At 49.9% G+C, this 21,154-nt stretch overlaps 1 protein-coding gene across 1 annotated transcript; it reads left to right on the top strand.

Annotated features, from left to right (window-relative positions):
• Window positions 1–1,795: 1,795 nt before the first annotated feature.
• Rhobtb2 (Rho related BTB domain containing 2) lies at window positions 1,796–21,154 on the top strand. Its single transcript, XM_055609601.1, has 10 exons — window positions 1,796–2,338; window positions 6,298–6,499; window positions 7,332–7,435; window positions 8,526–8,711; window positions 9,522–10,540; window positions 10,813–10,931; window positions 12,897–13,047; window positions 17,373–17,461; window positions 18,210–18,315; window positions 18,461–21,154. Exons 2-10 carry the CDS (start codon window positions 6,308–6,310, stop codon window positions 18,676–18,678), a joined length of 2,184 nt encoding a protein of 727 aa, XP_055465576.1. The 5' UTR covers window positions 1,796–2,338; window positions 6,298–6,307; the 3' UTR covers window positions 18,679–21,154.

Raw genomic sequence — 21,154 nt, 5'->3', positions numbered from 1 at the left:
AATAGGTTCAAGGGGATTTTAGGGCACAGACAGCTGTGGTGAGGGAAAGGATGTGGGGGGGGTCTGGGGCAGGAAATGCTGAAATTAAACCTATCTTTGTGTTGCAGGAGTCTAAGACTGCAGCGAGGCATCGCTTCCAATGCAAGGGAGGGAGGCCACAGCAGGGCAGTGCCTCGGCTGCCTGGAAAGGCAATGCAGATGGCCCGCTAACTAACAGGAAGGGAGACTCTAAGCTGCAGGGAATGGGCCGAGAGCCATAGAAGGAAGAAGGAAAGAAAGAGGTTGGGGTGGAGAGACCAGGGTATGGGTGGAAAGGTCCCTGGCTGAGTACTCTGTTTTCCTTAAGTACAATCGTAAGAGCATTAACAATGATACCTGAGCAAAGCCTAGCTTCCTTCCTATACATGTGTCTGAGCTAGCACTTGTTTTATGAAGATTGAGCCTGAACATGACTCACTGTCACACTTCTCTCCATCTCTAGGTGGGTGTTGGAAGCTGGGGACAGTGAAGTATCTACCCACCGTGCGATGGGTTAAATGAGCCTGATTGCACACTTGTAACAAGCGCCCTGCCCTGGTGGGCAACTTTCAACCATATGCGCTTACAGACAAGAGGCATGTTTCGAACAATGCACACTTCGTATTTATTTGTTTATGGCAGGGTTACCGGGCCTCAAACATTCCATCCTCCTACCTTGGTCCCCTGAATGCTGAGTATGTGTATCACTGAACCTGGCCAAAATTCAGCTTTTCTTTGACTTTGGGGAGCGGTAGTAAATCTCTCTTTTACATCATATTTAGCATAAGCTAATATTAAAAATGGATCTGCATTCTCAAAGAACAAGTTAGAAATGTGACAGAGGAGATCAAGTGTGAGGTCTTCCAGTCTGGGCTTTAAAAACTGACCAGAGACAATTGACAAGATGGGTAATTTCTAGCAGTCCAGACCATCAAGACAAGCCTTGAACATGAAAGTTTCCTTTTAATGAGCAGGGGAAAAAATGGCATTAGAATCAACTCTTTATTTTAGCGTTTGGAGAAATTTTGCAACCGTGGCCATCCTCCTGTCCCACACTCCCAAGTTCTGAGATTACAAGCCACCAAATCTGGCTTGAATTACTGAAGGTTACAAAAGAGCACCCAGAGGGGACTTAGGTAGGGTATCTCTGGCTAATATTTCCGTGGCATTTTTTTTGCAAAGTGAAGAAGATACTATGAACTTTCTGTAACAACAGGTTGGGATGGGGACCTCTGAAGAGGTGACAGACAGGTAAGGAGGTACAGAAAATACAGAAAATACAGAAAATTCCCGAAAGTCAGAGCTGCAGGGATGATGCGGGAAGAAAGGCCCTCGAGCACTCGGAAAAACAACCAAGGAGACAGAGGACTTGGACCGAAACGCAGTTGTGTGCCACTGCTGAAGGCTTGGCTGAATTCAGGGAGAAACAAGAAAAATCTTCCTGCAAGTGGTTCTCTAAGTTGCATTCCCAGGGAGCACCAGGATGAGTTTCTTCCCAGCCTCCTGGACAAAACCCATCGTGAGAGTCCAGCAAGGTTTTGAGCCCGGCGAGGTCAGCTGCTGGCCATCCGAGGCTCCCAGGGGAAAAGGGAGGAGGCGCAAGGAGCCGGAGAGAAGCGGCGGGGCGTGCACGGGATCGGGGGGCGTGTCTCGGGAGTGGCCTCAGGGTGTCCAATCCCCTTCTCTCCCCTTTCCACCAACCGCGCGCCGCTGTGGGCGGTCCCTGTCACAGCAACCGTTCCTGGGTGCGATTTTTTTCCCTTTTTTTTTTTTTTCCTCTCCCTTTTTTCCTCCCCAACCTCCCCCCCTCCAACTTTGCTTTTTTTGTGAATGAAAAAAGGAGGTCGTGAGCGGTCCCCGGGACTGCGGCGCTCGGCGTCTTAAGGCTGCGCGCGTGCGGCGGCCTCGCCCGGCTCCTCGCTCATCCAGCGCGCCGCCCGCAACCTCCGCAGCGCTGCCGGGCGGCGGCGGCGCGGCCCAGCGGCCGGAGGTCGGAGGGGCGGCGCGCAGCCCGGCGGAGCCTCCATGACATTGGGCGCCCGGGGCGCGCGGAGATGCTGATCCGGAAGAGGCAGTGGCTGCAGTGCAGCGCCCGAGGCTGCTCACGCGCCGCGGTCCGGCCTGGGCTCCTGTGCCAGAGTTTCTGATCTCACCCGAACCGGGACCCCAAGGAGGCTGGATCTCCAGCACAGAGCAGCGGCGTCGGCGGCGCCTCAACTTGCACGCGCGGAGTGACCCCAGACATCTCACTAAAATGAGCGTGCTTAGCAGGAAGAGATGTGTTCCCTACACTAGAAATTACCCCGTCACATATAGTGGTGTAAGTACATGATTGATTTCTGTTATGGCCGGTTTGCAAGCAGCCTCTGCAAACGCGCCGCCTCGCCTTTGGCTCAGTCTTCAGCGCCCTCCCTTCTCCTGCCTGCGCCCCTCCTGCGTTTCCCCGGGCTCCACTCTTCCCTTGGGCACTTGCTGAGGCTGCTCGGTTCAGAACGGAGAGAAACTAACCTTCCTTCGGTGTTTTTAGGGAGAAGTACACGCCTTGTATTGGTGTGTCGTGCCCCTCCCCCTTTCCTACTTACTTCATTTAAAAACAAATTATGTGTGCATGTGTGTCAGGGGGGTGGGACGGGGAATGAATAAATTCATAGTGGTAGAGGTGTACCTTCTTTCTTTTTTTTTTCTTTTCTTTTCTTTTTTTTAAGCCAGTAAAATTGGGGTGTTTGCTGACGGTGGTGGAGCTATTTCTTTGAAGTCAACTCCACTGTGGTCTGTCCAGCTGAGTTTTGGCAAACTACTGGTGGAAATGTTGAGCTTTCTTTGTTCACGTTCGAGTGTCCTAGGATTGAGAAGTTTTTTCCTGTATTTAGGCTTCTGTTTCTGTTAACGTGATCATTCAAGATCCCTTTGGGCCTTGCTCTACGTTTTCTGCGCGGGGAGGATCCACCCCTCCACCTTCGCCCGTATTACAACGTCAGCTTCCCCAGTGGGAGCTCCTTTAAGTCCGAATCCACCCTTCCTTTACTCCTCTCCTTCCGATTTTCCCTTTCTATCCATCTTCCTTGATTTTTTTACTTTCATTTTCTCGATTTTCCTCCCTTTCACTTTTTTTTTTTTTTTGTAAGATGCAGGATGTGGGATATTGGTTGCTAGGAGACAAGCCAGGCTCCCAGGGAGATTGTCGTTTCCTTGACAACCAGACTAGGGCAGCCACAGATGAACAAGCCTCCTATCAGCTGTGGGAGGGAAAGGGGGCCTTTTGAGCTCTGCAAAGAGTGTGTGTAGGGGTTGCGGGGGTGGCAATGGGAGCTCTTGAGGTTTGTGGGTAATCTGAGCACACCTTCGGATCTGTCCTGGACAGAGCACAAAGACCTGGGAAAGCTATTATGCAGGAGGCTGTTTGTGAAGAGGGGGGCGGTGGTTTGAGGACAAGAGTTGGTGGAAGAAATATCAGTGTCTTTGGGATTGTCAAGGGAGTGGGGTGAATTGGAGGTTGTGATACCCAGGGCAAGGTGGAGGGTAGTCAGGAGTCTCTAAAGAAATGGGGCTGGACAGTTGTGAAGGAAAGTCACTGAAGAAGAGTGTGCCAGAGGGAAAGGGGCAGTGGGGAAGTTCATTGCATGGTTTGTCTCATCATGCATGAGTAGCAATTCAGAAAAGTAGTGTGGTTCTAGAGCAGAAATTATATTAATATTGGCACTCTGTCTCTAGGACAGGCTCCTCATTTAAGACAGGCCTGATTAGACAAAAGAGTTCTCCTGGCTTAATTGGGCCAGCTTGTATCGTAAAGAAGGATATAATTACACATATGGATATGCAATCTAGCATTATATAATACTATATTACATAAGAAGACAAATGCCTCTTTTCACCCAGGCTCTCTTGGCATGAATTTACCAAAACTCAAGAAATTTCTTCCAACACCCTCATACCCATTTTCTGGAGGTAGAGACTGATGTCCATAAAAAGCGAAGTGGTTTGCCTCTTTCTAGATAGGAGAGTGAAGCTTGCAGTTGTGGCAGGGATGATGATGGCCAAGAGAGCCAGTTGGTGGATGGGTAAGGGAAGTCTGAAGGGGGCAGCCAGAGAAGGGATGGGCGTGGGTGTTGAGGTTAGATAGCAACTTAGGCAGTCTGCTTCCTAAACTCATGGCCAGTTGTTTACCACTCTTGTACGCGTTGGCTTCGTGGCCCCTTACTGAACTCTGGAAACCAAATCCCAAGCTGTGTGAGTGAGTGTTAGGTCATAAAGCAGCTTGAACGTGGACAAGAATTTAAGAACGTGGATTTAAGAACCCAGGCCCCTTCTCCCATTAGCTTCCAGGTCCGTATGGTCGTGAATCTAAACAACAGAAGGAGGTTCTTTTGGCCTGTGGGTTTCTGCCTTCATAGGTGGGGTTCTGTTTTTCTCTTCTTTTTTGTTATCTACCCCATAAAGCAGAAGCCACGCCCACGTGGCTCTTCCTGGTGCCCACACATCCCTCAGATGTTGAGACTAGGAGCTGCCAAGGAGGATTCTCTATGTTCTCAGTTCAGGAGAGAGAAGAGGAAGCAGAAAGCTGATGGCTATAACAGTTGCCTGGAGGACGGGACCAGGAGGGTGCAGGAAGGATGCAGACAGTTGCCATATAGACTGGGCCAGAGCTTGGTGGAGACCTCTTGTAGTAGAAGGGTCCAGATGCTGTAAGATTCCAAGGAGGAGGGTGAGCCGATCTCATTGAAAAGCCCTTGCTGCACTTTTTTGCTTAGGTTGCTGAGCTGCATCCACTTGCGCAAATCCCAGTTGTCATGTTACTTGAGTCTCTCGGTTCTGCGTTCCTGCATGCTAGTATCTCATAACAGCCTGCCAGGGACAGAGCTCCTCTGCTGCTGCTGCTGCTGCTGGTGGTGGTGGCTTGGCTCTGGTCTTGATGGCTCAGCAGTAAAGCGCCTGGGCAGCCTCCAGGACTCGTCTGCGCTCAGCCTTCCCGTACCTGGGAAGGCTCACTCCAGAAATGACTCTCTGCACACAGGGAATGAGCAGGAGCAAACTGATAACCCGAAGTGCACTTGCCTACTCCCTTTTCATCCTGCTTTTAGCCCCTTCTAGAAGGGTAGATGCCAATGGGGAGACTAGCCTCAAAGTCTTCTCAAACTGAGAGCCTCGGCTTCTTACCCACCGACGGGACTTGCTAACTACAGAAGGGCCTTCTATCTGTTCAACTGATCGACTGTTCTCTGGGATGGACAAGCTACTTCTCTGCCTATCACCAAAGGAAACTGAGGCAGAAACTTAAACTAAGCTTGACCCTCAACTTCCTCCAGCAGCTGGTTCCCCACATAGATGATCTGTCTAGCTTTTCCTCAGAGTGCCAGAGGAAAGAGGGTCTTCTGATCTAAGCTGCTTCCTCTGTAGGGGAGTCAAAGGAAGTAGATCTTTCTCTTGGGAGCTAGGTGTGGGGTATCCCAGATAGGGCATGGGAAGGCCCATGGACCATAGAGTGTATTGTTCCCGGCTATGACTCCCTCCATCCCTATCTCAAAGTAGGACTTCAGCTGAGCAGACACGTGGGCAACGTGACAGAACCACAGTAGAGGAGGGGAGGCTTGTAGATTCGGCAGGTACACAAAAGGCTCCCTACTCAAAAGATGCAACCAGAAAAACCTCTCCCAGCCAATAAGAAAGGGTAGGGTAGGAGGATGGAAGTAAGCAGGCTGGGTCTTGGAAATTTACCATTTGAGAGGGCCAGGGGAAAATAGGGGAAGCTGGGGAGAGCTACTGCCCAGCTCTGACATGTCCATTAAATTTTAAAGTGATTCTGTGCTGGAGCATGCTGGGAAAGGGTGGGGAGCTGGCCCCAAGTCTGCTTCTCTCAGCTGCTTGTTTTGCTGCTGCTGCTACAGCCCCAGGGAAGAGGAGGAGAACAGAGGATGAGTGAGCTACCAGGCCAATTCCCTCTCTCTGGAGGAGTAGGGATAGGGCCAGGGCCAAGTCAGGTCCTGCCTTGGGAGCTCTCAAAGACTGCCTCCATTCAGAAGCAGAGCTGCAGGATGGTAAGGGACCAGAGGGAGATAAGCGAGCCATCTGGTAGCATTGCGCCACTCAGCCTGAATGAGCTCCTGTCTCCTAAGACCCCTGCAAAGCTACTTCCCTGAAAGTTGTCCACTCCATTCTCTTCATGTCAGTGTGAGTGCTTGACAAGGAGACAGACCCAGCTGAGGAGAGCTGCTTGCATTGATCCTGGTCCTAGTCCTGGTCCTGGTCCGAACCCATCCTGATATCCCTTTTCCTGCTCTTCAGGTCCCAATTAATGGATTCTGACATGGATTATGAAAGGCCAAACGTAGAGACCATCAAGTGCGTGGTGGTGGGGGACAACGCTGTGGGCAAGACCAGGCTCATCTGTGCCCGAGCCTGCAATGCCACCCTCACCCAGTACCAGCTGCTTGCCACCCATGTGCCCACAGTGTGGGCCATTGACCAGTATCGTGTATGCCAGGAGGTAAGACTACAAGGCTTCTTGGTTCGGGGCCTGTGCTATGTATGTTGAACTGTAGTCTGGTGTCTCTGGAGCCTCTAGGGGTGGGGCAGAAGTGGATAAAGCAGAAGTAACCTCTGTAATGAGGTCTGTAGGAAGACTACCCCCAGGAAAGTATCTTTGACTATTTGTGTTTTCAGTGATGTTCTGGTTAGTGTTTCTATTGCTGTGATGAAACACCATGACCAAAAGCAAGTTGGGGAGGAAAGGGTTTATTTAGCTTGCACTTCTACACCGTAGCCCATAACTGAAGGAAGTAGAACACACACTCAAGCAGGGCTGGAAGCTGGAGCTGGATGCAGAGGCCATGGAGGGATGCTGCTTACTGGCTTGCTCCTCATGGCTTGCTCAGCCTGCTTTCTTATAGAAGCCAGGACCACCAGTCCAGGGATGGCACCACCTACAATAGGCTGAGCCCTCCTCTATTAATCACCAATACCCTACAGCTCGATCTTATGGAAGCATCTCAATTGAGCTTCCCTTTATTCAGATAACTCTAGCTTGTGTCAAGTTGACATGAAACTAGTCAGCACAAATGGGTAAGCCAGTGGCTAGGAATCTAGCATTGTCTGGGTACCACATCTTGTGCAGTCATAGCCCTAGGTAATAACATTTCCTTCTCCAACAATAAGTATGCTCCTTTAAGGTCTCTCTGCTTCAGCTCAGCATGGAGACCACCCTTGTTATTGATTCTCCGGAGGTTTCATGTGGACAGCGGGTTGAGCAAGGCACACGTTCCAGCCCTGTCCAACCCCCTCAGACCCAAGACCCATTGTCCTGTCTCCCCCATGCCCAGGTGCTGGAACGCTCCCGAGATGTGGTAGATGACGTCAGCGTCTCCCTGCGCCTCTGGGACACCTTTGGAGACCACCACAAAGACCGACGTTTTGCTTATGGGAGGTAGGAAAGGCCTTGGGCACTTGCAGGGAGTCATGCAGGAGAATTTGTACTCTTTTCTAAGGTACTGAACTATATACAGTAGAAACTGGGAGAAAAGAGTGGAGGAGATACAGTGATGGGCGTTCCCTGGGGCTGAAGGCATCCTGAGCTTGGAGGCCTCCTTTGAGTCCCAGCTCTGCAACCTACTAGCCCTGAGCAGCTCTGGGACAATTTTCTTTCTCACTGTGAGATGGTGATCATTTCTTTCTTTCTTCCCCCTTTCAATGCTGAACCTTGAACCTAGGGCCTCGTGCATCATAGGCAAGTGCTCTACCACTGAGCTGTATCTCTAGCCCTTTGTAAAGCAAAACAAGCAAGTGAAGAATTTTATTTTGAGACTCAATCTTTCCCGGTTGCCCATGTCACCAAGGAAGCCTTGAACTGGAAGTTTTCTGCCTCAGGCCTCCCAAGTGGCTTGCCTGTACCACCAGGTCTGGCAAAATAGCAGTTTGTATGGGTATGTAGATATGTATATTGGCACATACATGTTCATGTGTATGCAAATCGGCAGGGAGAACGCCTTGCGCCCTTGGGTGTGACTGGAGGCTGGAAGTAAATGTCAGGATGTCTTCTTCAACTCCTCTCCAACCTTAGCTTTATTTTTGGAGACAGGGCTTTCTACTGAGCCTGACACTGAGCTTTGGCTGGTGTTGCTGGATAGAGAGCCCCAGGGATTCCATCCCTTACACCGTGTCTCTGTGCTGGGCATACAAATGCTCACAGCCATGCTTGACTTTTTATGTGACTGTGTGAGTACCAGGGATCTGAACTCAAATCCTCATGCCTATGTAGAAATCACTTTAGCCACATCCCCAGCCCCAGAATGATAGTTTTTAACTCATACTGCAGGTGTGTGGCCAAATGAATCTTTTTGCTTTAAAATGCCTTCATATATTGTAGACACTATTACTGTATATTGTGGGGAAGATGGTGGAAACAGGTTCATAAGACAGGGGCAGGCTGTAGTGGAGGCAGGTGTGTTTTTCTGGGGGCAGGTAAACCCCCACCCCAGCTTCCTCTACCTGTAACTTTTCTCTTCTACCTCCCCCAGATCCGATGTGGTGGTTTTGTGTTTCTCCATTGCCAACCCCAATTCCCTCCACCATGTCAAGACCATGTGGTACCCAGAAATCAAGCATTTCTGCCCCCGAGCTCCTGTCATTCTGGTGGGCTGCCAGCTGGACCTGCGCTATGCTGACCTGGAAGCCGTTAACAGGGCCAGGAGACCTTTGGCTAGGTAGGGGTACTGGTGCCCAGGGAGAGGGAAGGGATACAGGGCAGGACAGCACTATGATTCCCTGCTCAGCCCTGAAGGAGACCCACCGACCCTTATGTCTCTCCTTCCATTTAGAGCAAATTCACATCAGAGTCAACAATAAGCATGCTCACTCACTCACTCAGTCATCTATGTCATTGTATACCCCTGTGGGAACAGTCTTGTGCTGTATTCTGTCGAGGAAAGACAGAGAGGAGAAGACGTGTGTGGTAATATTTATTTGAAAGGGTCTCATAATTCTGCGGTGCTAATATCATTGGCTCTTCATATCATGGGTTACACAGCTGTGGGTTTGGCCAACGTGAATGGGAAGGTCTAGATCCTCCCCCCACCTCTGTCATTATTCCCTAAATAAGGAGTGATAACAGTTATAGCATAGCACTTAGAAATAATCTAGAAGCGATTTAAAAAAGAGTGGGGATATGCACAGGTTATGTAACGACAGTGACGTTTTCTATGAGGGACTTGAGTTTCCACAGATTTGGAGTCTGAGGGGAATCTTGGAACTGATACCAAGGGATGTCTTTCTGTGAGTAGATTAAATGCTGGTGTGGAGCTTCACGTGCAAGAGAGGGAGGTGCTGTCCCTGTTTTTAGCTGGTGCAGTCAATGGGAGCTAGCATAGACAAGCTTTCCTAAAGGACGGAAGGGTCAGGCAGGGAAGGGGGCGTTCAAGGGCAGATGCTGAGCAGACTCTGCAGCCTGCTCAGAAAGAACGGCCAGGCTCCCTCCATCACTAACACAAGTTTGTATTCCCTTCTCGCACATTAAGGCCCATCAAACCCAATGAAATCCTCCCCCCAGAGAAGGGTCGGGAAGTGGCCAAGGAGCTGGGGATCCCTTACTATGAGACCAGCGTGGTGGCCCAGTTTGGTATCAAGGACGTCTTTGACAATGCCATCCGGGCTGCACTCATCTCCCGCCGCCACCTGCAGTTCTGGAAATCTCATCTGCGCAATGTGCAGCGGCCTCTACTGCAAGCACCCTTCCTGCCCCCCAAGCCACCACCCCCCATCATCGTGGTGCCCGACCCCCCCTCCAGCAGCGAGGAGTGCCCCGCCCACCTCCTGGAAGACCCGCTCTGTGCGGATGTCATCCTGGTGCTGCAGGAGCGCGTGCGCATCTTTGCCCACAAGATCTACCTCTCCACCTCCTCCTCCAAATTCTATGACTTGTTCCTCATGGACCTGAGTGAGGGGGAGCTGGGGGGCCCCTCAGGGCCAGGGGGCCCCCGGCCGGAGGACCACCGGAGCCACCCTGAGCAACACCACCATCATCACCATCACCACCATGGGCGGGACTTCCTGCTTCGGGCAGCCAGCTTTGACGTTTGTGAGAGTGTAGACGAGGCTGGGGGCTCTGGCCCTGCTGGCCTCCGGGCTTCAACCAGTGATGGGATCTTACGGGGTAACGGAACAGGGTACCTGCCAGGGAGAGGGCGTGTGCTCTCTTCCTGGAGCCGAGCTTTTGTGAGTATCCAGGAAGAGATGGCAGAGGATCCTCTGACCTTCAAATCCCGGCTGATGGTGGTGGTGAAGATGGATAACTCCATTCAGCCAGGGCCCTTCCGGGCCGTTCTCAAGTACCTGTACACAGGGGAACTGGGTGAGAATGAGCGGGACCTCATGCATATCGCCCACATTGCCGAGCTGCTAGAGGTCTTTGATCTACGCATGATGGTGGCCAACATTCTCAACAACGAGGCCTTCATGAATCAGGAGATCACTAAGGCCTTCCATGTACGCCGGACCAACCGGGTTAAGGAGTGTTTGGCAAAGGGCACCTTTTCAGGTATGGGACATGTTTAGAAGAAGGGGTTCTCTCCAGGAAATTTTCTGAGGGGTCTAGGTTATCCCTTAGTATTCAGAATTAGCTTCAGCTCCCAATGCCATCACAATATGGCTGTCCTGCTGCTCAAGCCAATAGCTTGTCTACAGCCCATTATTCCTATCACAGGGCTCCAGAAGTCAGGTGGGTAGCCTGGACCGCATGACTGCCCTTGGAGCTGATTCTCCAGCACAGCCACTGTGTCCTTACATGATACCTCTTCTCCTCCTGGACAGATGTGACCTTCATCCTGGATGATGGAACCATCAGCGCCCATAAACCCCTGCTGATTTCCAGCTGTGACTGGATGGCTGCCATGTTCGGGGGACCATTTGTGGAGAGTTCTACCAGGGAGGTGAGGCTGGAGATGGGGAGGGAGTGGATGAGAGAGACATTTTACATCTTCAAGTTTGAGATGGCATCGGTTAATGGTACTTTCCTCAGCACTGCTCATGTTCTAAGCACCGTGGTGCTTCAGAGAGTCAAGGATTTTTCATTATTCTGGGAGAGGGAATTACAGTGTCTTAGCAGTTTGGAAAAGGCTTTCATATATATCTCATTTAATTTACCCAGACCTACGTATAGCAAGCTGAACATGTTATTTGCAAGAAAGGGATGCCCTGAGAAGTTATGCAACTTGTACAAGTTATGCAACTAGAATTAAAAAAAAAAAAAAAAAAGAGGGTAGGTCTGGAACTCAGGATTGACAGTTCCTTGGTTTCTCAATTATACTCTGTTGCTTCCCTGAGACACATGGAACCACGAGAAAAGCCTATGTTCCAAGGTGAAGTCAGCAGTGTCTGCAAAGATAGGTTTTATTTTTATTGAGCTATGGGGAGACCAACAGATCGAGTGATAATGCCATTGAAAGGATGGATTGAAATAGATCCCACACAGGGGAAGATCAGGAGTCAGTCAGAAAGTGGAGGTATCTTGGTTGTCTGATAACTGGTCTAGGGTGATTGGAACAGGCAATGGTAGACTGGGGTGTGAGTATGGTAGAGGGGCTGGGAAAGGACCCCTCCCATCCCCAGGCTCTAGATGCCAGAGCATAAGATACAGACTATAAAAGCACATAATGAATATTGTCCCTTTGTCTCAGAAGGGGTTTGTTGATGAGCCCTTAGAAATTCTCTTGCATCCGTGCCCTCTTTTCTGTCCTCCCAGACAAGCAGAGTAGTCCAGACAACAGCCCTTGCAGCTTTCCATTATCTCTCTTTCCTGGACCACCAGTTGCCCATCACTCTTTTTTGCTTGTTTGTCTTAATTTGAGACAGTGTTTTTCTGTGTAGTCTTAGCTGCCCCAGACTCTCTTTTAGACCAGACTGCCCTCAAACTCACAAAGATCCACCTGCCTCTGCCTCCCAGAGTGTTGGAATTACAGGTGTGTGCCATTGTGCCTGGCTCCATCACTCTATCTTATAGTTAACAAGGCTCTACGTTACACATACACACATGTATAAAATTCCAAGTATCTCCATGCAGTTTTCCCAGATGTTCTGTAATGTCTTTGGGGTGCAGGGACATGGTCTTTGACTTTTGCCAGGTACCCTTCCTGCCCCCTGTTCCCACCCCTTAGACCATGCTCACCAGATCCTTGAGTGAAAAACTGAACTAAGAGCAATCAGCAATCACGCTGGGTGAATTAGAGTATGAGTTCCCTAAGGTTTCAGGAAAGGAAGTGCTTAGGGAAGGCTGAGCAGAGCAGTTAAGAGCTGAACTGGTCTCTGAAGTGGGAGTAGGAATTGGATATACAGAATATGAGGCCAGGATTCTTTGAAGCCCCAGGGAGCCCGTGTGCCCTGGGCGTTTCTCAGTACCATAGACACACATTTTAAAACTCCACCCAATTCTCAGCAAGCCCAGAGAGACTTCCATCTGATGAGAAAGCAGGTTTTGTTTCTGTGCTGCTGTGAAGGGATCCCAGAGGCCCAGAGCAGCAGCACTGAGCAGCCAGCTGGTTCCCTTTGCTCATTCTGTAGCCCACTTCAGCTGTTCCCTGCAGGCTCAGGGGGCTCGGGGGAGTAGCTGACCCAAATGGCCCCTTCAAGCATCCTCCCTGCCTGAGTAGTTTCGGGGAGGTGCCAAGAATCTAGGTCCCTCTAGAAGACACTAGAGTGCCACTCACTAAGTGCTGTCAAGTCACCGAGGCTCAGTGCCAAGGTTAGGGGTGTTTTTCTAAGCAAATTCAGCAACAGCCCAGAAGGCTGGTTGGCTGGGAAAGACCAGCCCACCAAGCCAGGCCTTTTCCTCTGTCGGGACCCAGTGACTCTGGGCCACCCTCGACTTCATGCACCTTGCCTGCTTCTTCCCACCCTAGGTGGTGTTTCCATACACAAGCAAGAGCTGCATGAGGGCTGTGCTGGAGTACCTGTACACAGGCATGTTCACCTCCAGCCCAGACCTGGATGATATGAAGCTCATCGTCTTGGCCAACCGCCTCTGCCTACCACACTTGGTCGCCCTCACAGGTAACTAACTGTAGTGTACAGGGACCTCTCCAGGGCAAGGTCATGGAGACTCCAGGGAGCGGTTATGGATCGTTCCTTACCTCTCTCCTTCTGGGGACAGGCAGGAGCACCAAGGGAAAAAGTGCTCTTAGAATTTAGTCCGCTGGGGTCTGGAGAGATGGATGGCTCTGTGGTTAAGAGCACTGGCAGCTCTTGAACCCAGAGGACCTGGGTTCAAGTCCTGTAACTCCAGATCTAGAGAGTTTGACTCCCTTGCACTGATATACATGGAAGCAAACACTAAACCACTTCATTAAGAAAAAAAAAAAAAAAAGAGTTCAGTCTGCTGATGTGTGTAAAGGTTTACCTGAGGACATAGATGTACAGTGTAGGAGTGTTGGTGGGTGACAGGGGCACCTCAGAGTTCTCGTGGCATCACAGAATGGTCTCTAGCATGTGATGACACTTTGACCTCCACTCAGGCAAGGTCAAGAAGTCAGAAGAAATAGAACATATTTCTGCTTCCATTGTATGGTTCTTCTCCTGGTCAGCTTCCTGTTCTTTCTTTTTCTTCTTCCTCTTCTTTGACTCCACCTTTTCTTCTTCCAGAAACGTAAGGTAAACACTCACTAGCCACTCATAGTTTCTTGTAAGGATTGTGAAAGCTGGGCCTGGTGCTACGGGCTGTAAGCAGAGCTCACAGGAGGCAGAGGCAGAAGGAGCCTACGTTCAAGTTTTGCCTGAGCTACAGAATAAGTTTAATTATTCTGGGCAATTTAGCAATTTTTGTCTCAAAGAAAGGGGGTAAGGAGGGGGATGTAGCTCAGTGGTGGTGCCTGCCTACTCGTGCAAGGCACATGCGTGTGCATACACACACACACACACACACACACACACGGGAGAGGGGGTGGGAGACGGAGAGAGAGAGAGAGAGAATATTATGAGGGCTATAGCTCAACTTTTAAAACAAGTCAATTCCAGAAGCACTCAGGGACAGTTGGAGAATGCAGCAGTAGGCAGGCAGGCAGGTGCCCACAATGGGAAGGGGGGCCAATGATGGAGACCCAGGCAGGCAGACAGCATCTGTTGATGTTAAAGCTGCTGTTTGTGTTGCCACTGACTTTGACACCAGTGTTAGTGTTGAGGTCAAGACTGATTTTCCTGGGCAGGTCAGGAGAGGCCAGAGAAGAGCCTTAGAACCTGAGTCAGGTCTCAGGTAGGGCCAGTGTCTAAACTGCTGGAACCCTGGACAGTTAATTAAGATTAAGGACAGACAGCAGGGAGACAGCAATCCTGTGAGGGAGAGAGATTAAAAGGGACATGTCAGTCACAGAGTCCAGTGACCCAAGCGAGGGGCAAGAGGGACTTTAGGTTGAGAGTAAGAGTGGCGTCTCAGGATTACAGTTTTAGCACTCTTCGGTGCCCATGGAAAATGGTGTAACCTTTCCAGAGGCCATAGCATTTTAAAATTTGACATGGAGTTAATTCCATTCTCAAAAGACTATCTCTGAAGTAATGATCTCTGGGACAAACTAAACCCATAAAGGTATTTCTAGGGCATCTTTTCATTAGGGTAGGGATTGGAAGCAGCCCAGAGAAGCCTCTTGGATAAGTCCACATAGGTAATTTTTGAACAGCTGCCACCTAAAATGTCAAACTGGACTGCCCCATAGAAGGCCTTGCAGAAAGTAACGCCTAACTACTTTTCCCTGGAAATGACCTGTGCACTAAGACATGACTGCCCACCCGCTTTGCTAAGGGTCTGTGGGGAGTTGCTGAGTGTCAGGTGTTTGGGGCTGTTTATTTTCTGAGGTTATCAGTTCATACTTAAACTGATGCTAGATACGACACAAATAAGTGAAATGTGTGTTTCATTTAATGAATTGTACAGCAAAATTTTTTTCTAACCCGATGAAAACCAGGAACGTGGACCTCCGTGGCCATACCATTAGTTTTCACCTGAGATCTCTCTTTCCTCCCTGAGGAGCCCACACTACCCAATACTCTTTCCTTACAGTAACTCTTACCGACTCACTTCCTTATCATCTATAGTTTTATTATCTGAGCATGCTTCCTTTAAACATTATAGCTTGGTTTCCCTTTTTGTGTTATCTTTTGAATTTCATTTAATCAATGATTACCTGTCCATTAAGAGTTTACTGCTTTGCCATAAGCTGTGGCTCACCTAGCTTGCTTTTTTGTACAACCAGGATTATGCCCACAATGGGCTGGACCCTCCCACATCAATCAGCAATGAAGAAAATGCCCCCACAGGCATGCACACAGGCTAGTCTGATGGAGGCATTTCCTGGATCAGGGTTCCCTCTTCCCAGGTTCACTCTAGTTTGTGTCAAGTTGACAAAAAGGAACCAGTGTACTCCTGCACTGCTTTTGTTTTTTTTTGGTTTGGTTTGGTTTTGGTTTTGGTTTTTTTTTTTTTCTAGACAGGATTACTCTGTATAGCCTTGGTTGTCCTGGAACTCACTCTGTAGACTAGGCTGACCTCAAACTCACAGAGAGGTGCCTGCCTCTGCCTCCCGAGTGTTGGGGTTAAAGGCGGGCACCACCACTGCCCCCACTACTCTAGTCTTTTTTTAAAGTATACCCTTGTTTATTTATTGTGTGTATATGTGATAGTCTAAGAACAATTTTTGGGAGTTGGTTCTCTCCTTTCACTCTGTGGGCTTTGGGGATCAAACTCAAATGTTTCAGGTTTGTCAGCAAGTGCCTTTACCACCTGAGCCATCTCACGAGCCCTATACTGGTCCTTTGGTCTCATAGTTTTCTATGAGCTAGATTTTTTTTACTGACTGCATTCCTAATCTTTACACACCTGCTTTATGCGGTGCTGAGATGGGACCCAGGGCTTCATGCATGATAGGCTCTACCAACTGACCTATAACCCCACTTCCACAATTCCGTGTTCATGGTACAGTCAATATAATTCTCTCCTCACTATATTTCTTGTAAACTGGCTATTCAATTTAGGATTTAGATCCTGGTGAAAACAAACAAACAAACCCCAAACTGCCTTATAAGTTAGAAGAGACAAAGGTCGCCTACTTTTCTTTCTTTTTGTGGTTTTAATGGCCATTGGGTATCACTGCCTAGATCTGTCAACTAATTAGATGTTCCAAAAAGATACTATTCCAACTCAATCATTCCTTCCACAAAGTGGGGAATGCCCATCACTTACTGTTTGGTTACCCGTAATAAGAGTTTCTGTAGTTAAGACAGTAACATTTGGCCCTTTCCTTTGAGGTTTTTTTCCTCCTGCCAGTTTTTTTTCTGTGTATATTTTTAAAGTGTTATCATGAACAAACTTGATTGGTTTTGTTTAATTATATTTCTTTTGTTTGTTTGTTTGTTTGTTGCTTTTTAAGACAGGGTCTTATAAAGCCCAGTCTGGCCTTGAACTTGCTATGTTCCTTGAGCTGGCTTTGAACTCCCCATCCTCCTGCTTCATCCTCCAGAGTGCTAGGACTGTAAGCAGGCACCACCACAACCAACGCATTTATTCTTATGGAAGTTCAAATACTGTAACCAATAGCACTCTCTTCGTGTTTGCCCTGGAGTCCTTGGCTTCCTTGCTGTCTTGAATGTCCTAGCTCCTCCGTGAACCTTTATGTTTCAGATCTGGAATCAACCATTTCTACAAAACACCCTGGTTTCTTTGTGGTGATGAACCCAGGGTCCTATAGATGCTGGAAGCCCTGGTTTCTTATAGTTGACAATGGAAATGCCCACTGGCCTTGTGATACTTCCTGTTTCCTGGTCTTTCCTGTGGGAGGAGCTGGACAAACATACCCATCTTTTTAAGGATGAAATACCTCATGGTTTATTCTGATCCTTTTAGTTGAATTCAGGGCAAGGGAGTTTTACTTCCTCCATATAAATGTTTTAATGTAAACTGGAGGATTAACATACCATCTGTTAATAATGTTTAGACCCACAGTTCTAGATCAGAGTTTTCAGGCTGTTTTCACTTTCGACAGGCATGAGGGTTCAGGCCCTCTTCCCTCAGTTGCTAATTGTCCCGAGGACCGTGCTCTGTATATCAGGTTATATGGTGGGACATATGTAGTTTGGGAGGGGGAAGCTCTTAATTCACTTAGCATCCTTTTTCATTTCCCATCCCTACTCCACTGAGGTCTTAGCCTCATCCCTGTTCTCCCCGCCCCCATCATCAATGGGAACAAACTTAAAGTCTCCCTTGGTCTTTCTGGCCTGGATAGGCCATGTGGCCTATCCAGTTTGAACCCCTCCCTGCAGCAATCAATCCCCTGCTATGGTACATTTGCACTGTTTCTTCAGCTGATTGCTGGCTGTGTGTGTGTGTGTCACAGAGCAGTACACAGTGACCGGACTGATGGAAGCAACCCAGATGATGGTGGACATCGATGGGGATGTCCTTGTGTTCCTGGAATTGGCACAGGTATCGTGGCAGGGGAAGGAATGGGCAAGTCTTGACTCCAGGCTCTGTCTGCCCTTAGGCAGAGTTATAGGACTCTGGGAGGGGATGGGTCGGGATGGGTCGGGATGGTTATAGGACTCTGGGAGGTGATGGGTCAGGAGCCTTGGCTTCACAGCAAGATGGCGCTCATGTCACCTTATACATCAGGAAGCAACTAGAGAACATTTGGACATCTGCAAAGAGAGCTGACAGGAAATGGATGGACTGAGACCATAGGTCATTAGAGTGGACCCCAGGATAGGGCTTGAATCATGTACAGGCTACTGAGGACTTCCCCTCTGAAGTTAACTTCCGGCCTCCTATTGCCAAACAAAAGAGTCACAGTGCCAGGAATTCAGTCTTTGAGTGTGGCCGCTGCCAGGTTTGCTGAACTTGGTTGCCCACTTCTTGCTGCGGATTGTTTTGTCCGCAGATGGGAGGAGAAGGGAGCCAGATGGGGTAAGAGCTGAGAAGAACAGATGCCAGAGGAAGGACATGTGGGACATGAATGCCAGTAGCACGGATGCTGGGGGCCACTGTGGGGTTGGTAATAGGGTCCAGGAGCCTGCATCAATCATTGCCTTGCTCGGTTCTGGCAAGGGAAGGGATGCGTTTGAGGGTGGGCCTTATGACTACAGAGTATCCATGGGCGCTGCCCAGAGCTGCTATTCCATAGGCCTCTATGCAGAGTCTCTACCCCAATGGGCATGCGTTTCTGTACCATCCACAGTTCCACTGCGCATACCAGTTGGCTGACTGGTGTCTCCACCATATCTGCACCAACTACAACAACGTGTGCCGCAAGTTCCCCCGAGACATGAAGGCCATGTCTCCAGGTGAGTCTCTGTGCCAGCCACAGCGGCTTCTGCAGCGGGAGCTCAACTGGACCATAAGCAGGGGTGGGCTTAGCGCTGGCCTGGATAAGGGGAAGAGGAGGGGAAGCATACATCCTGACTCAGCACCCCTTGCACTGTGCCCTAGAAAACCAGGAGTACTTTGAGAAGCACCGGTGGCCGCCGGTCTGGTACCTGAAAGAAGAAGACCACTATCAACGTGCGCGGAAGGAGCGTGAGAAAGAGGACTATTTACACCTGCGGAGGCAGCCGAAGCGGCGGTGGCTGTTCTGGAACAGTCCCTCATCACCGTCCTCCTCAGCAGCAGGCTCAGCATCTCCGTCCTCCTCCTCGGCCGTGGTCTGAGATGCTGCAACCCTCTTCTGATCCTGCTGCTGTGGTCCTCATTAGTCCTTGTCCTTCTGCTCTTCTGTATCATCCCCTCCACCCGACAGGGGACGAGGGAACTCACCTAGCCAGAACCCTAAGGGCAGAGCTGTTCTTACCAGCCAAGGTGGCTCAGGCTAAGAGGAGCCAGCCCAGCAGATCAGAACAGGGTCCACCTACAATTCCAGGCAGGGCAGGAAGAGGTCTGCCCCAAGGTGGGGAGCAGGAAAGAGCTCAGAGCTCTGCTCTTTGCTCTCTGGACTTGACAATAGAGTCAATGGAGGAAAGCTTCCCTGTACGTGGGCTTGTCTGTATTGGTGTCCCCTTTGGCCAGGGAGGTAGCTTCCTCCCCAGGAGCTGGTCATGTTTTTGTACCAACAGACTTTTGAGGGTTGCAGGTATTTTGTGAGCATCGTCCTGTGTGCTTATTCAAATCCTTGCTTGAGAAGTCAGGGGAGAAAAGAATTCTCCAGGGTTCACATCAAGGGTTCTATGCCATGAGGTGTGGCTGTGAGGAGGAGAAAGGAACAAACTGCATCCTGCCAGCATCCTTTCGGGGCTACAGGCAGTGCAGACCCAGCGTGCAGGTTTGTAGGCAGTCTCCGACTGCACCCTCCCTGCACTTGTTACATTTGGACGTGGATGGAGGAGGAGGAAGGGTGGGTTCTATGCTCAGCAATCCCATGCTCCTCTAGGCCTCTTCCCCTGCCTCTGGGTAGCACTGCCTTCTGTGAGGTGGGGCCAAAGCAGCCCAACAGAAGAAGAAAACCAAACTCAAAAGCACCACTAACAGAGCCACTCTATCCTTTGTCTCCCCCCAAGGAATGAAGTTCCCAAAAAAGAGACCCTGTAGGGTATACATTTTCATAGAGCTGGACAGAGGCCTCTGTAATAATATGGATATAAAGGGCCAGTAGGACCAGCCACTCCAATGCCATTCAGGAGAGGGCTTGTCCCCAGCCTACCTGAGGATGCTGTTCCCCAAGGCTGGATGGGTATAGGCTACAGGGTGGCAGGAAAGACTTTGGACTTTTTCCCTCTTGATGCGGGCTGCCCTCCTCTTCCAAGGGTGGTGGCACAGAATGTGTGTGAAGCAGTGTTTTCCTGGGGGTGGGTGGGAGGCTTTCAGCAGGGGTTAAGGGTCAGGAAAGGACACTGGAGAATGGGCCACACAACCCAACCTGGAACTGGAATGGGGGGTAAAGGGAAGGAGGAAATGGGAACGCTGAGCAGGAAGGATGGTGTTAGTCTAGAGGGGAATTGGGTGACTGGGGGGTTAACACAATGGCTGGAAGCCCCGTGGGACAAGCACTGGGCCTCATTCGAACCTATCCATTTCCTAATTATGATCCATACATCACCTTTTATCCTTCCTCTAGATTTATGAGGTGAAGTCCCATGAGGCAACAGATCATGAGAGCTCACGGGTCCCCTACCCTGAGAAGATGCTTTAGGTGGGAAATGCTGGCCGAGTCCCCAGGACCTGGATAGGCTGCTTAGGTCTGGGATTAGAGGAAACCTGGAAGCAAATGCAGCACTACAATTGTGTGGTTCCAGGACCTAGAGTTCTGATCTCGTCATAAGGAACAGGCAATGGCAGGTCTCAGTGCTGAACTCTTGCCATCTGAGCCAAAGCTACAGCAGCTGCCTTTTTAGTTAAATCCTCCAGAGGTGTGGGGATGTGTGATGTGTGCTGCCCTCTGCTGGCTGGTATGCCCTCCTGCTGCTGAGTTCTAAATGGTTTCAAGTGTGAAAATGAGGACCCAGTGGGCATGGAAAAGGCAGGCAGCCTCCCACACCTACCTTTGAGGACAGAGGGGTACCTCTGGGAGCTGTAGGTGATAAGTAGAGTTCTGTCCTAAAGAGCAAGAGAAACTGGGTCTCCCAGGTGATTTTAGGGCTGAGCAGCTTGGGCACCACTAGTGATGAGGATGGACAGGCCAGTGGGTGAAAGTGAAGCCCTGTGGGGTTGGAGGAAGCCCAAGGAGATTGGTCAAGGAACATCATACCCTAACCCCAGGCCAGTTCACCCCTCAGGGACTCTCCAGCCCCCACACAGCTGTCAGAGCCAGTGTGCACCAGGTAGGGCCCTACAGCTGGGCATAACCATCCAGGGGGACTCTAAGTGAGTCAGCCAGGAGAGAGGAGGGGCAAACTGCAGTCCCTTTGTGCATAGGTGCTCTGGATTCCAGGGACATAGAAGCAGGAGAAACTCCACTGTGGGGCAAGCCTTGTGGGTCAAAGCCCCCAGGGGTGGGCATGCTCCCCTGGGCTATGTCACATGTCATTCAGTGTTGTTTTAGAGGACGGGGGCAAAAGATACAAACACAAACAACCCCTCCACACACCTTTTTATATGAGGTTTCATATTTAATTTGGTCATGAATTCATAATACATGAGTATTTTGTACCTAATGCCATGCCTTGTATTGTTTTATGTTACCAACACATTTCT

The sequence above is a fragment of the Psammomys obesus genome, unplaced genomic scaffold (genome assembly GCF_907164565.1).
Source record: "Psammomys obesus unplaced genomic scaffold, mPsaObe1.curated_primary_1811, whole genome shotgun sequence".
Classification (NCBI taxonomy): domain Eukaryota; kingdom Metazoa; phylum Chordata; class Mammalia; order Rodentia; family Muridae; genus Psammomys; species Psammomys obesus.
This window is presented reverse-complemented; position numbering and strand designations above follow the sequence as displayed.